The sequence below is a fragment of the Phaseolus vulgaris genome, chromosome 10, assembly GCF_000499845.2.
Source record: "Phaseolus vulgaris cultivar G19833 chromosome 10, P. vulgaris v2.0, whole genome shotgun sequence".
Lineage (NCBI taxonomy): Eukaryota > Viridiplantae > Streptophyta > Magnoliopsida > Fabales > Fabaceae > Phaseolus > Phaseolus vulgaris.
The window spans coordinates 6019542-6034500 of record NC_023750.2 but is presented as its reverse complement, the minus strand read 5'-3'; the positions used below and the strand labels follow the sequence as shown (position 1 = coordinate 6034500).

The 14959-nt window shown below is 31.9% G+C and overlaps 1 protein-coding gene across 1 annotated transcript; it reads right to left on the bottom strand.

Moving 5' to 3' along the window:
• Nucleotides 1-3274: 3274 nt before the first annotated feature.
• On the bottom strand, nt 3275-4309 carry LOC137819212 (uncharacterized mitochondrial protein AtMg00810-like; the record flags this gene model as incomplete). The annotated part of the gene is made up of 1 exon (XM_068622992.1): nt 3275-4309. A coding segment is annotated over one exon (1035 nt), but the record flags the coding sequence as incomplete, so codon positions are not given.
• Between the last annotated feature and the right edge of the window lie 10650 nt (nt 4310-14959).

Genomic DNA, 14959 nt, shown 5'->3' with positions numbered 1-14959 from the left:
ATATAAACACTAACAATAAAATCATGAGATAAAAACCAATTTTTAGAAATAAAAAATAATTAGTTGTTATATTGACTAAGAAACCATTTTAGAGATTAAAAAAATTTTGATTTCTAAATTAGTTTCTATTATTGTTAAATGGTTTTTAAATTGATGTCTAATTAACCACCTGTTACTAATTATTTAAATTCTAAATTTGATAGCAAAATTTTTATTGTTAATTAAATATTAATTTAAAAACTATTTAACACTAATAGAAAATAATTTAGAAACCAATATATTTTTAAGTAACATTCTCTAATTTAATCGCAATAAAAATTAATTATTTTTTATTTTTAATAATTATTTTCTATACTGAATATTTTAAAGAGGAATGAGTGAGTTTAGCATAATTAAAAACATTATTAGAGCAGTAGCTGCGTGCATGTCCATATCCACTGAGAAAAAAGTACAATGAATTCTGAAAGAGTAAAGGTGAGAAGCTATGATAGTGACAAAGACAGTGCGCAGAATTTAAATATCCTTCACTTCTTATTGTTCACCTTTCGTACATTTTATTTACTCTTTCTGTTCAAAACTTATTGTTCTTCAACATTGGAAGATGGTGGTTGTCATTTATTCTCAAACAGACACCACATGGGGTGATTCATACTCTTCATTGCTCTCTTCTAAACAAAAACATACAATATGTATATATTAAAATGATCCTCTCTTATAATTTAACATTGACAATAAATACAAGATATTTTTTTTAACTTAGGCAATCGTCAACAATAAAGTTTTAAGGTAATTTAAATTAGGGCAAAACGATAAGGGAAAATAAGACGTTAAACCGATTAGGCACACATTACATCATAATTTATTTTTTGCTTTTTTGCTGGATAAACCTCTTTGCCTTGTCTACTCAGCTTGAGGCTGGGGGACTGTGTGGTAGTTGGCTTGATCTCCTAATAATAGGAACTGTAACTTATCTAAAGTCAGTTATATGGCCTATTAATCATTAGAGAGATTCAATAAAACTACCCAAAATCGTATCCAAGAATAAAGTGATATCTACTTGTGGTACGTGAAATTAGTTGAGGAAGATTAAATTTTAAAAATGAGATAATATTAGTTAAGACTAAGAGGATAACAAACAACTAACTAAAGATTATAAAAGACACATCAAAATATGAACGAGGGATAACTTGAATGCTCTGGTTTGATGTCATTTAAACTTTAAATCAGAACACAATGAAATAATAAAAATAACGATAATATAATCAAGATGAAAAGCAAGATGCACATAAATTTTTATACTAGTTTGATTCAACAAGAATCTACATTTAGTTTAATCCAAACAACCTAAACTAAAATTTTCAAATATCTTCTTAAGTTATTCAATTACAAGAACTCTTGTACAACTGATACAAGAAAACTTACTGTACAGTATGAGAGCTTTAATGTTTCAAATTCATGATGAAGCTTGAAGCTGTGTTGCTTTTGGTTTGGGTTTAGATTAGAGTGTTTAGAATCTATGTAAAGATCAGTTCTTAGCCCTTGCACAAAGCTTGCCTAATCTGTTTTAAAAATAAAAGTGTTTTTTTAAGCAAAGAGAAAAACAACCGGTTGAATTATCGAAATATTCGATTGTTTGTCACTTGGCTCGTTTAAAGGTTTTAAAATTGTTAGAATATATGGCCTTAAACGAGAGAGGGGGGGTGAATTGTTTAAGAAGGATTTTTGATAACTTTTAAGTTTAGAATGAAAATACTTCAGAAGAACCTTGATTAAGGATTCAGTTTTTCCAAAACAAACAGCAAAAGCACAAAGCTGGAAAAACAATCGGTTGTTTATACCAGTTCCAAAAATAACAAAACTGAATTAAAAAGATAGGGATAAAGAAAAATGTACGCAGTTGTTTATACTGGTTCACTCCAATCCAGAGCTACATCCAGTCTTCTCAGAAACTCTGAGGATATCCACTAAGCAATCACCACTTGATCACTTACACCACAACCAAGAGAATGACCTTGAACACCTCAAGAAACACACTCTCCTTGGCCAACACTAAGATTGTTGATCTTGAACACCTCAAGAACACACAGCCAATCTCAGCAACACACACAAAACGAATTGTTCAGCAGTTTACAAAAGATTACACTTGTTACAGATGAAAATCTGAAATCAATACAAGTAGAATCCCTATTCAGCACTTTGATCAATCTCTCAACTCTTTAGCAATCTCAGAATACTTTGAAAAACTCTTCTTAGATCAAAACTATGTTTCAAGATTCTTAATATATCAAAACTGTTTTTCAGAATATATCTAAGAATATAGTTTGTTATCAAATCTTAACAAACTCTTAATTGCATTTAAAATAGATTGGTCAAAGCATTTAATGACTGGAGCGTATTCAGTTAAAGCATTTAAAGCTCAGTCAAAGAAAACAGTTTTTCTGTTATGGTTTTAAAACAAACAATCGATTGTTTCCTCGAATCCATCGGTTGTTTTGTTACTTAACAAAAACACCATTCAAAAACAGTTTTCAAACTTTCTCAAAACACCTAAGTGTAAACAATCGGTTGTTTCGACAAAACAATCGGTTGTTTTAACTTAGTTTGAAAATCATTTTGCTTTGATAAAATTGAGATGCTAATTGCTTTGAGATTTAATCTAAGTGTTGATTACAACATTGAACTACCCCAGAACAAGGCTAAAACCAGCACAGCAGCATCAAGCAAAGTAGAGGCTTCATCATCCTTCAAAGGATTTGGATTCTTCAAAACATTGAACACCACTTGGTTCAACAATCTCCCCCTATCTGATGAAGACAAATCCCTGGTGCTTGTGTTGTACTGATTAAATCCAAAGCACAGTTCCTGCAGAGAAAGCATTCATACTATCCAAAGCTTCTTACAACAGCAAGTTGGATCTCACTCATTAAGCATAATAAACAATCAGTTGTTTACACGAAACAATCAGTTGTTTCTATCAGCAGCAGCAGAAAGCAATTTTAAATTCAGAGATTTAAACATTTTATGCATATAAGACATAGATATACAAGAACCAATAATTCTCCCCCTATTTGTCTTCACAAATAGACTTTAACATGTATTAAAAACAGATTTAAGAGAGATTATTAAGATCAAGAATACCTAACTCATTTCTCAAGAAGAAAAACCTCTCTTTTGGCAAAGGCTTTGTGAAGATGTCAGCTAGCTGCAGTTTGGTCTCCACAAACTTCACTTCACACCCATTTTGCACATGATCTCTGATGAAATGATGTCTTATTTCAATGTGTTTTGTCCTTGAGTGCTGAATCTGATTTTTGGTAAGATTGATTGCACTTGTGTTATCACACATCAAGGGAACTTTGCTGATTTGTAAACCAAAATCTGCAAGTTGTTGCTTGAGCCATAGGATCTGTGCACAGCAGCTACCTGCAGCTATATATTCTGCCTCAGCAGTAGAGAGAGCAACACATGCTTGCTTCTTGCTATGCCATGAGATTAGGCTTGAGCCAAGAAGGTGACAAGTGCCACTTGTGCTTTTTCTATCTAGCTTGCAACCTGCAAAATCAGAATCTGAATAACCAATTAAATGTATAGGAGAATGAGAAGCATACCATAGTCCTACATAAGATGTTCCTTTGAGATATTTCAGAATCCTTTTTGCAGCTTTGAAGTGTGACTCCTTAGGATTTGCTTGATATCTTGCACATAGACACACCGCAAACATGATGTCCGGTCTACTTGCTGTGAGATAAAGCAAAGATCCAATCAAACCTCTGTATTTTGTTTGATCTATACTCTTTCTAGCAGCATCTGCATCCATATAGCAGCTTGATGGCATTGGAGTGCTTGCCTCTTTGCAATTCTCCATGTCAAACTTTTTGAGAATTTCCTTGCAATACTTTGATTGACTTAGGAAGATCCCATCCTTTTTTTGTTTAACCTGCAATCCAAGAAAGAAAGATAGTTCTCCCATCATAGACATTTCAAATTCACCTTTCATTGCAGCCACAAATTCTTCACATAGCCTATCTTGTATAGCACCAAAGATGATGTCATCAACATAGATTTGCACAAGAATAATTTCTGCATTAGACTTTTTGATGAAGAGAGTCTTGTCTACCATTCCTCTTTCATAACCATGAGATAGCAGAAAGTTGCTAAGCCTCTCATACCACTGCCTTGGAGCTGGTTTCAGACCATACAAAGCTTTCTTCAACTTGAAGACATGGTTAGGAAACTTATGATCTTCAAAACCCGGTGGTTGATCTACATAGACTTCCTCATTGATGTAGCCATTCAAAAAGGCACTCTTTACATCCATTTGGAAGAGTTTGAAGCCACTCATACAAGCAAAAGCCAGCAGCAGCCTCACAGCCTCCAATCTAGCCACAGGAGCAAAGGTTTCACCATAGTCTATGCCCTCTTCTTGATTGTAGCCTTTGGCAACTAGCCTTGCTTTGTTTCTAGTGATCACTCCATCCTCATCTAGCTTGTTCCTGAAAACCCATTTTGAACCAATAATATTCATTTCATTAGTTTTAGGGACAAGAAACCATACCTCATTTCTTTCAAATTGGTTTAGCTCTTCATGCATAGCCTCAACCCATTTCTCATCCTTGAGAGCTTCTTCAATTGACTTTGGTTCAATTTGAGAAACAAAAGTTGTGTGCCTGCAGAAGTTTGAGATGGAGCTACGTGTGGAGACACCTTCCTTTATCTTTCCTATGATGTTATCCACAGATAGATCTCTAGGAATCATCCACTCTTTGGGCAGCTTACTCTGTTGCAAAATTTCAATCGGTTGTTTCTGCGAATCAACCGGTTGTTTTTCTGCACAGATATCTAGCTTCTCCAAATTAATGCTCTGTTCGTCTTCCTCAACACTGATCTTTGGGTTCTCACTGATTCTGCGATCTACCTCATCAAAGACTACATGTACTGATTCTTCTACAGTCATCAATCTTTTGTTGTAGACTCTATATACATGGCTTGTGAGAGAGTAACCAATGAAAATGCCAAGGTCAGCTTTTTCATCAAACTTTCCCAAGCTTTCCTTTCCATTGTTGAGAACAAAACAACTACAACCAAATACTTTGAGGTGACTGATGTTAGGCTTCCTTCCATTGAACAACTCATATGGGGTTTTCTTCAAGATGGGCCTTATAAGCACCCTATTCATCACATAGCAAGAGGTGCTCACTGCATCTGCCCAAAAATACTTAGGAAGTGATGATTCACTAAGCATTGTACTTGCAAGCTCTTCAAGAGATTTGTTCTTCCTCTCTACAACTCCATTCTGCTGTGGTGTTCTTGGAGCAGAGAAATTGTGTAGGATCCCCAACTTCTCACAGAACTTTGCAAACTTCTCATTTTGGAATTCTCCTCCATGGTCACTTCTTATGGAGCCAATGTTGTTGTTCTTTGTGTTTTGAAGCCTTCTTGCTAGCTTTTTGAATGCAGCAAAGGCATCACTCTTTGATTCCAAGAACAAAGTCCAAGTGTACCTAGAGAAATCATCAACAATAACAAGAGCATAATAATTTCCACCAAGACTCATAGTTCTAGAGGGTCCAAAGAGATCCATGTGAAGGAGTTCAAGAGGTCTCAATGAAGAGACAAGATTTTTGGTTTTAAAAGAACTCTTCACTTGTTTCCCCTTTTGGCAAGCTTCACAAATGTGATCCCTCTCAAACTTGAGTTTTGGGAGCCCAATCACAAGATCTTTTGGTATTAGCTTGTTCAAATGATTCATGTGAATATGAGCAATTCTTCTATGCCAAAGCCAAGATTCATCTTGCTTGGATAGAAGACATCCAATTGAACATGGTGTAGAGATATCTAGAAGATACACATTATTAACTCTCTTACCTACCAACATTACCTCTTTAGTGTTGGGTAGACAGATTTCACATGTGTTTGTCTTGAACATCACTTGATATCCCTTGTCACATAGTTGGCTAATACTCAGAAGATTATGCTTTAGGCCCTCAACAAAGAGCACATCATGAATCACCAAGATGCTTTCATCTCCTATGGATCCTCTTCCAAGTATTCTTCCTTTGTTGTTGTCTCCATAGGTGACATAACCCTCTTGCTTGAAGGATATTCTCAGGAACTTTGATTTGTCCCCTGTCATATGCTTGGAGCATCCACTGTCCAAGTACCAAAGATGTTTTCTTTCCTCCAAGATGTCCTACAAAAAGATTATCAAGTACATAGGTTTGGTCCCCTTATGAATGTGGGTCCATTTGGTTTATACTCATCAATACAAGCTTTATTTTTCTTAGGAATCCACTTCATAAGCCCTTTAGGAACAACATGTTTTCTGATTTTATAGAATCGCACAGAATGACCTCTTTTTATGCAATAGAAGCATGTAACAATCGGTTGTTTCGATGGTCCAATCGATTGTTTTTCTGGCATTTTCGAAAATGATTTTGAAAATCTATCTTGCTTGTTTTGTGGATTAAAACCCAATCCAGATTTTCCAAAAACACAATTTTGAGATGCTAGCACACTCTCAAAGTTAGATTGGCCTTTAGAAAGCTTATCCACTGTTTTAACAAGATAGTGGACCTTCTTTTCAAGATTTTCGCAATTTTCACAAATTAGAGTATCACACTTGCAAGAGGAGTTTTTGTAAATAATTTCCAGATTTTCAAAATCCATTTTTGAGTTTTCTAAATCCTCTTCCAGTGTCTTTACTCTGTTTTCAAGCCAGCTATTCTTTTCTTTCAACCGATTGTTCAAGAGAGCCAATCGGTTGGCTTCTTCATGAGTTTCTTGAAAGGCTTGAAGCAATTGACCATAATTTTCAGAGTTTGAAGAGTTTGATGAACTTACACTACATGAGTCATCTTCCCTTCTGGCCATTAAGCAAAGATTGAGGCTTTTCTTGTTTTGCCTTTTCTTTCTTCTTGCTTGACTCTTTGTCATTGCTTCCTTTGGTTCATGAGCAGCTTTGAGTGTCTCCCACATTTCCTTAGCAGTTTTGCACTTTGATATTCTGAAAAATTCATTAGTTTCAAGTGCAGATGCTATAATGTTTTGAGCAGACTTATCAAGCTGAGCCATCTTACATTCATCATCTGTCCATTTGGACAAAGGTTTTGTAAAGAAAGCATTTTCCTTTTTGAATTTTGGAATGTAAGGACCATTCTCAATTGAGTCCCAAATTCCTTGATCAATATATTCAATAAAGATTTTCATTCTTGCTTCCCAAAATTTGTAATTCAATCCACAGAATAAAGGTGGTTTGTAGATTGAAGCACCCTCCTCAAAAGATAGTTTTCCAGCCATAGAAATTTTTTTTTAGAATAACTTTCAAGAACCAAGCTCTTGATGCCAATTGTTAGAATATATGGCCTTAAACGAGGGGGGGGGGGTGAATTGTTTAAGAAGGATTTTTGAAAACTTTTAAGCTTAGAATGAAAATACTTCAGAAGAACCTTGATTAAGGATTCAGTTTTTCCAAAACAAACAGCAAAAGCACAAAGCTGGAAAAACAATCGGTTGTTTTAACGAAACAATCGGTTGTTTATACTAGTTCCAAAAATAACAAAACTGAATTAAAGAGATAGGGATAGAGAAAAATGTACACAGTTGTTTATACTGGTTCACTCCAATCCAGAGCTACATCTAGTCTTCTTAGAAACCCCGAGGATATCCACTAAGCAATCACCACTTGATCACTTACACCACAACCAAGAGAATGACCTTAAACACCTCAAGAAACACACTCTCCTTGGCCAACACTAAGATTGCTGATCTTGAACACCTCAAGAACACACAGCCAATCTCAGCAACACACACAAAACGAATTGTTCAGCAGTTTACAAAAGATTACACTTGTTACAGATGAAAATCTGAAATCAATACAAGTAGAATCCCTATTCAGCACTTTGATCAATCTCTCAACTCTTTAGCAATCTCAGAATACTTTGAAAAACTCTTCTTAGATCAAAACTATGTTTCAAGATTCTTAATATATCAAAACTGTTTTTCAGAATATATCTAAGAATATAGTTTGTTATCAAATCTTAACAAACTCTTAATTGCATTTAAAATAGATTGGTCAAAACATTTAATGATTGAAGCGTATTCAGTTAAAGCATTTAAAGCTCAGTCAAAGAAAACAGTTTTTCTGTTATGGTTTTAAAACAAACAATCGATTGTTTCCTCGAATCCATCGGTTGTTTTGTTACTTAACAAAAACACCATTCAAAAACAGTTTTCAAACTTTCTCAAAACACCTAAGTGTAAACAATCAGTTGTTTCGACAAAACAATCGGTTGTTTTAACTTAGTTTGAAAATCATTTTGCTTTGATAAAATTGAGATGTTAATTGCTTTGAGATTTAATCTAAGTGTTGATTACAACATTGAACTACCCCAGAACAAGGCTAAAACCAGCACAGCAGCATCAAGCAAAGTAGAGGCTTCATCATCCTTCAAAGGATTTGGATTCTTCAAAACATTGAACACCACTCAGTTCTTAGCCCTTGCACAAAGCTTGCCTAATCTGTTTTATAAATAAAAGTTTTTTTCTAAGCAAAGAGAAAAACAACCGGTTGAATTATCGAAATAATCGGTTGTTTGTCACTTGGCTCGTTTAAAGGTTTTAAAACTGTTTTTTGATTTGGTTATGTATCTGCCTAACCAATTCAACCGATTAAAATGACTTTTGAACCGGTTGATTGTGACATTTTCTAACAGTTTTTTGAAAACCTATTAATCTGTTTTGGGTGTGATCAAAATTGCTTTAGCTCATAAATGTTGTCTTGAACGACTAGTTTTTAAGTGCTATAAATATACCCTTTCTTTCAAAACAAAATACACAAGTTTTTACACAGTTTGAAATCAAAGTGAGATTGAGATTAGTTTTGAAAGAAGTTTTTCAAAGTTTGCAAGATTGTTGTTTAGCTTTGCACTGGTACAAGATCGGATCATAGGACTTCCTGGTTTCTGTAATATTAGGTGTTTTCTATTCCTTTCATGATTCTTGTAATTGTACTTTCATAAACTTGTAAGTGTGTGTGAAATCCTGCAAAGTCATAGGGTGTTCTGACTTGAGGTCTGTGGTTGTAAAGGGGGGTAAGTGGGTCTTGTGGTTTTCAAGGTCACCTCTTTGTGGTTGTGCTGTTGTAATCTGTAAGTGATTACTAGTGAAACCTAGTGGTTGTTCTGGGAACTGGATGTAGCTCAAGGTTGAGTGAACCAGTATAAAATTGGTTGTGTAAATCTCTCTCTTTCTCACTCCTTATAACTGTTTGTTTTAATACTGCTTTTAATACTCCTTATAACTCTTATATCTGTTTCTTTATCATTGTTTGATTGATTTCCTTAATTGCTTATCTGTGATTGTTTGATAAAGGTTCATTCTTATTCAATCTTTGCGAAAATCTTTAATAAACAATTCACCCCCTATTGTTTAAGCCATCAATTCTTACACTTACAACCTTCTTGAACATCCTACAAGAAGAAACACAAGGTATTGAAAACACCCAAATACCTATAACCACACCACATTGGTGTACTAGAACAAAGAAGATTACAAAATAAGGAAAAGTATCACCAGGAGTGACAAATGTTCCTCAATAGAGCTAGAAAACTTATAACACTTTTAATATTGATTGTTGATCTGGTTCTTTTTTCAAATGTAAAAGATGATTCTCCAAGAACTCGAATTGTTAAAATATTTTATAGGTATTCAAACAAAACTATGGAATGCTTTTCTTTTAAATGAAGTTTCGCAAACATTTTATGGTGACTAATTGAGATAATCAATTATAACTAAACATAATCAATAATTATTGTAAAATCTCATAATTATTAAATAATACTTTTTTTAATACAATATTTAATGTTATTATTAGATTATTTGGATGATTTACTATATATGCTTTTGAATTTAAGCCAATAATATGATAGATGGAAAGATTGGTCTGAAATGTTACATCTAATTCACTAGCTAATGAATTGAAGGTTTTGTATGGAACATGTAGTCTAACGAATCCAAAAGTTTAAGACAGATTGAAGTTTCGCCTAACGAAATCTAAAGGACAGAAAAGCATAAGTCTTCATATCATCTTTCACTTCATGAAATTCTTTAAGATAAACAAACCCAAAGGCTTCATCGGACACACTTAATCCAACAAATTATACAAGACAAATAAAACTCATAATTTGATCTTATATATTCTAAAAAACTTTGAAGTAAGATAAACTAGAATGATGTTTGTATGGAGCATTCGTAATGTGGTTAGACAAACTACGTTTAAGAAATAAGTCATGCATGAAACACGCATTGGAATAATCATTTGAGTAAAGTAAGTATTTGAAGAAGATTATATCGAAGCTCAAATTAATTAAAGGTATGTAAGATAGTCTTAACATATCTTTAGGGCAAGGCTACATAGAACTATAAGTCTTTCATTCACCTAGATAAGGATGAAATCAAAAGATTCTTTCACCCTTAGTTACTATTCATGACATGACAAATTTAATGCAAAGGATAAATTTGATTAGATTTTTTTCTTCTACCCCATTAGAATCCTTCTAAGTGTAAATTACTAAATTATGTTTTTACAATTACCTGGAGAACTTATCCTCTCATTAACTTTAATGATGTGACCTTTAAATTTCAATTCATTCAGAACTAAATTGAAAAAAATTAGAGTTTAAATTGAGAGGAGTACAATCATGAAATTTTTTTCTATAAATAAAAACATTATAGTGAGATAAATATTTGTACTCTTGAAAGTAAATAAAAGCAAGCCCTGAAAAAGAAAGAAGTGTTGCAATGATAGAAATAAAATTCAAATGTTCAAAATATGCAAGTAAGGGAATGTGACATTTATCCTCTTGTATGTGTATATTGTTCAAATTATAATTTTCTTTGTTAGTGAGGTGTCTCTAACCTCATTATCCTGTTGATTTGTAAATGTTTTGACCTGAATAGGGTAACTTTAGTACCTTGTGACTGATGTGGCATTGTATGTATTTAAATTATGTGTAGCTAGAGATTTGATCTTGGAGATTTAAATAAGTATTATTTGTACGATTAACAAGTGTCATAATTCAGTAATATTTCATACAAAAAGGTAAACACATATGGACTTTAATTGATAAAATAGTTATAATTCCACCTCTAATTTAGGAATTTAAACCTTTTTACATATTTTTGGATTATAAGATGAATATGAATGATTTATTCCCAAATTTGTGTTAATTTCAGGAATCTAGGGGGAAATGGAGGTAAAATCGCTAAAGGAGAATGGATAAGTTAAAGATAAGATGAAAAGAAAAAGTTAGAGCATTGAAAACTTTCCCAAACTCACCCAAGCAATATCACTCCATAGGAACTCGCCCAAGAATCGCTTAAGCGAGTTCACTCCAGTAAAATTGAGTTTTTTCTCATAAAACTTGCTTAAGCAAGATGTCACTTAGACTAAGCCCAATTAGGTTAAATAGAAGGAAACTCTAAAGGAGACCGCCGTCAAGGAGAGAAAAACTTGATCTTCTTTTCTTATTGTCCATGCTTGTAATAGCTACCATGAGTGGCTAGTTCTTTCCTTTGAGATTGAGTAATATGTTCAAACTCTTATGTATTGATGTTAGATTTATCTATAATATTCTATTATTGATTGATGATTGATATTATCATTTTATTCTCAAAACTTGAAACTATTCATGATTTTGATCCTTAGATTTGACTGGAAAGTACTTCTTAACACTTGACCTAAACGATAATGTTTAACATATTTGAAAATGCTAGGAATAGATTTGAAATGGTAATTACTTTATAGCGTCTATTCGTAATGATAATGAGATTCTATAAATATGCGAGGAATCAATATTTAGGAGACTCTCTCGATAATTTTGTATACGAGGAATCAATACGAATAATCTTTATATGTGCATCAATGTCAAACAAGATGGAATGTTATATGTTTAAAACTAGACGAGTGAGAAAGATTAACCCCATTCTCAATTTTCTTAATTGAAATCTTTTACTCGTCTATTTTTTTTATTTAATTTTCGTGCAAACTTATGTCAATATCTTTCAAATCAAATTACTGTACATATTCTTATTATACTCAGTGAATGCTACTATTAGGATTTTAAATAACTGTTCCTTGTGAGTTCGATATCCGTCCTTAGAGAGAAATTATTACTTATGACTCGATACACTTGTCGTAAAATAGTCAACAACAATACAAAATGGTCTTGTATATTGTTGAAAGTCATTTATTCTGACTAGTACTCAAAGATAATTTAAATCTATAACATTTGATTCAAGTCTAACCATATATTCATACTATCTATGTCATGTAAATGATTTATATAGTATTTGTTCTCACTTCCTTTCATGTTTGTTTTTTCCTCTTAATGAAAATGTGGCACTATTGATTTGAACATTGTGGCGAGTCATTTGTTATTTTAATCTATCATCGTTTCTATCTTTTATTCTTTCTTTCCTGTAAACAGTACCATGTTATCACCTATATACCTTGCCCTAAGAATGCTCATACCATCTAGAACGAGATTGTCATTGATTGAGTCCAGGTGATCTAGGCTATGTAGCCTTCCTATAAAACTCCCCCTCAACCACTCCATTTTGACCTCAACTACATTGAATTTGATACCTTCCCACCCTCCATTAGCAATTTTGTTCTTTGTATCCTTGTTCATTACATGAGCGTAGGATTAATATTGTGGTTTCCTTATCCACATTACCACTTTTCACTATTCTTTTGCAGTTGTTCCTTTTCCTTATACGTCCATCGACTCTATTTTTTGTCGTGTCTCCCTTCCTTACATCTTTTATACCTGGTCTATTCACTTGCAATTTAGTGTTCCCTATCCATATACCACCCAACTCCATTTCTAGAGCCCTTTCATTCTTGACATCTAAAAATGGACAAGCCCAAATTTGCATCCCTTCTAGTCTAACTTCCCTAATATGAATACTTCATTTACCCTTCCCCATCTTCTGAAAACTTTTCACATATCATACTCTCCAAAGTTGTTTGAGAAGTGAAGAAGTAGTACATAATGCCATATCTTTCATTCGATTCAGACCCTTATTGTGCATGTTTCCACCTTCGGTCAAGGTTGTTCTCGACACCTCTTATTAAGATAGCACACTAATATTACTAACACTTTAACGATTATGGTATGGATTAGGAATGCAAGACCGAAAACAAATTATCAAGGAGGTAATGGTAGTAATTAGGGATGGAGGTGTCTATGTAGAGAGATATTAATCTTGAGGGATTGAAACTTTTTAAGAGAGTAATAATGATAAAATACAATGTTAATGGAGATAAATGTAAGGAAGGACGACCGAGTGAAAGTTTGGAACTGACAATGATAACTACTAAAAAAAGATATACAGCGACTTAATTTAATGATAAAAAATTATAATCATGACTAAATAGGTAATTGATTTTTTTTTAATTAGTAAATGATTTGGCAATAAAAAAATTATTTACTTAGTAAATAGTGAATATAATTTTTCCATCTCTAAATAATCTTAGTGAATATAATTTTTCCATCTCTAAATAATCTTCACTAAATATTTATTTATATTTTATGACGAAAAGTTACTACAAAATACGATGCTAAATATTTCAAATTGATTTTATGAAACTATTTATGATAGCACTGATAAAAGAAAAAAAAATCCAAAATATAGGTAACCGATTCAAACTGAAAGTTTTCATTTATTCTTTCAAAACCAAGAAATTTAGTTCGATTTAATACAAATGAATTTGAACCACTAACTATTTAAATATTATATTATTACATACATTTTTCTTAACAAAAATAATAAACCTTTATAAAAAAAATTATATAAAACCTTACAATTTTACACAAAAATGTCCAAATATTATAACCCTATCTTAGAACTTTCTAAAATTGTTCGTGTGTACTCTCATTTTACATCATGTTCTACCACTTAAGGTTTCTTCTACCCTTATTCTTAATTTTGTCCAACACCTAACCTTCAATAAGTTTTTTTTTTCTTCCACTTATTAAAATAAAATATAATTAAACATTATAAATATTATATGATAAATTATTTTGTTTATTCAATTTATTAATATATTTATTATATATATATATATATATATATTATACTTTTATGTAAATAACACACATCTTAATTCAATAAATTATTATTTTTCTCTTTTAATAGCTTTATTTTCTGGTTTCGTTTCAACTTTTTTTCTTCTATGTTCTTATATTTCCTATATGGTTCTTCAAAAGCTCATTTTGTTGGCATTTACTAATCTCTTTTTGTTGATTGAACATAAATAAAAAAAACTGTATCATTAATATTCCAACTTCTCCTTTTGTGGGGAGAAAGAAAACAATAAGTAATGATAATGGAGGTGAGGGTTATGGATTTAAAAGGAATATAAATGCTATTAAGTGCAGTGTGTGTAGGTGTCTCAATACCATATTGTTTTGAGGATTTTATGGACACTATGACATATAGCTTATCATATTTTTATTTTAGGGTTAAACATCATTTCAATGCTTTATTTTTTTTTTCTTATAAAAAAAATATTTTATAAGAAAAAGGCTATAAAACTGATTTTTTAAAAACTTTGTTTGTTATTTGTACTTGAATGATAATATTAATTTTTTAATTAAAAAATATATTAATAAATGAGTATATCTACTACAAGAAAATTATTAAATAAAAATTAATTTTAGAGATCAAAATAATTAATTATTATTTAACTAAATTAAATGTCATTTTATAAACTAAAAAAATTATTGGTATTTAAAGTAGTTTCTATTATTAAATAAACATTTATAAAATAATTTTTAAATTGATATCTAATCATTAACTACCAAAGTTTTAGCTACTTACTACTTTATATTCTAAATTCTTCTCTATTAATCTTTTAAAGACTAATTTAAAATCTAAATATTAGTAATTAAAACCT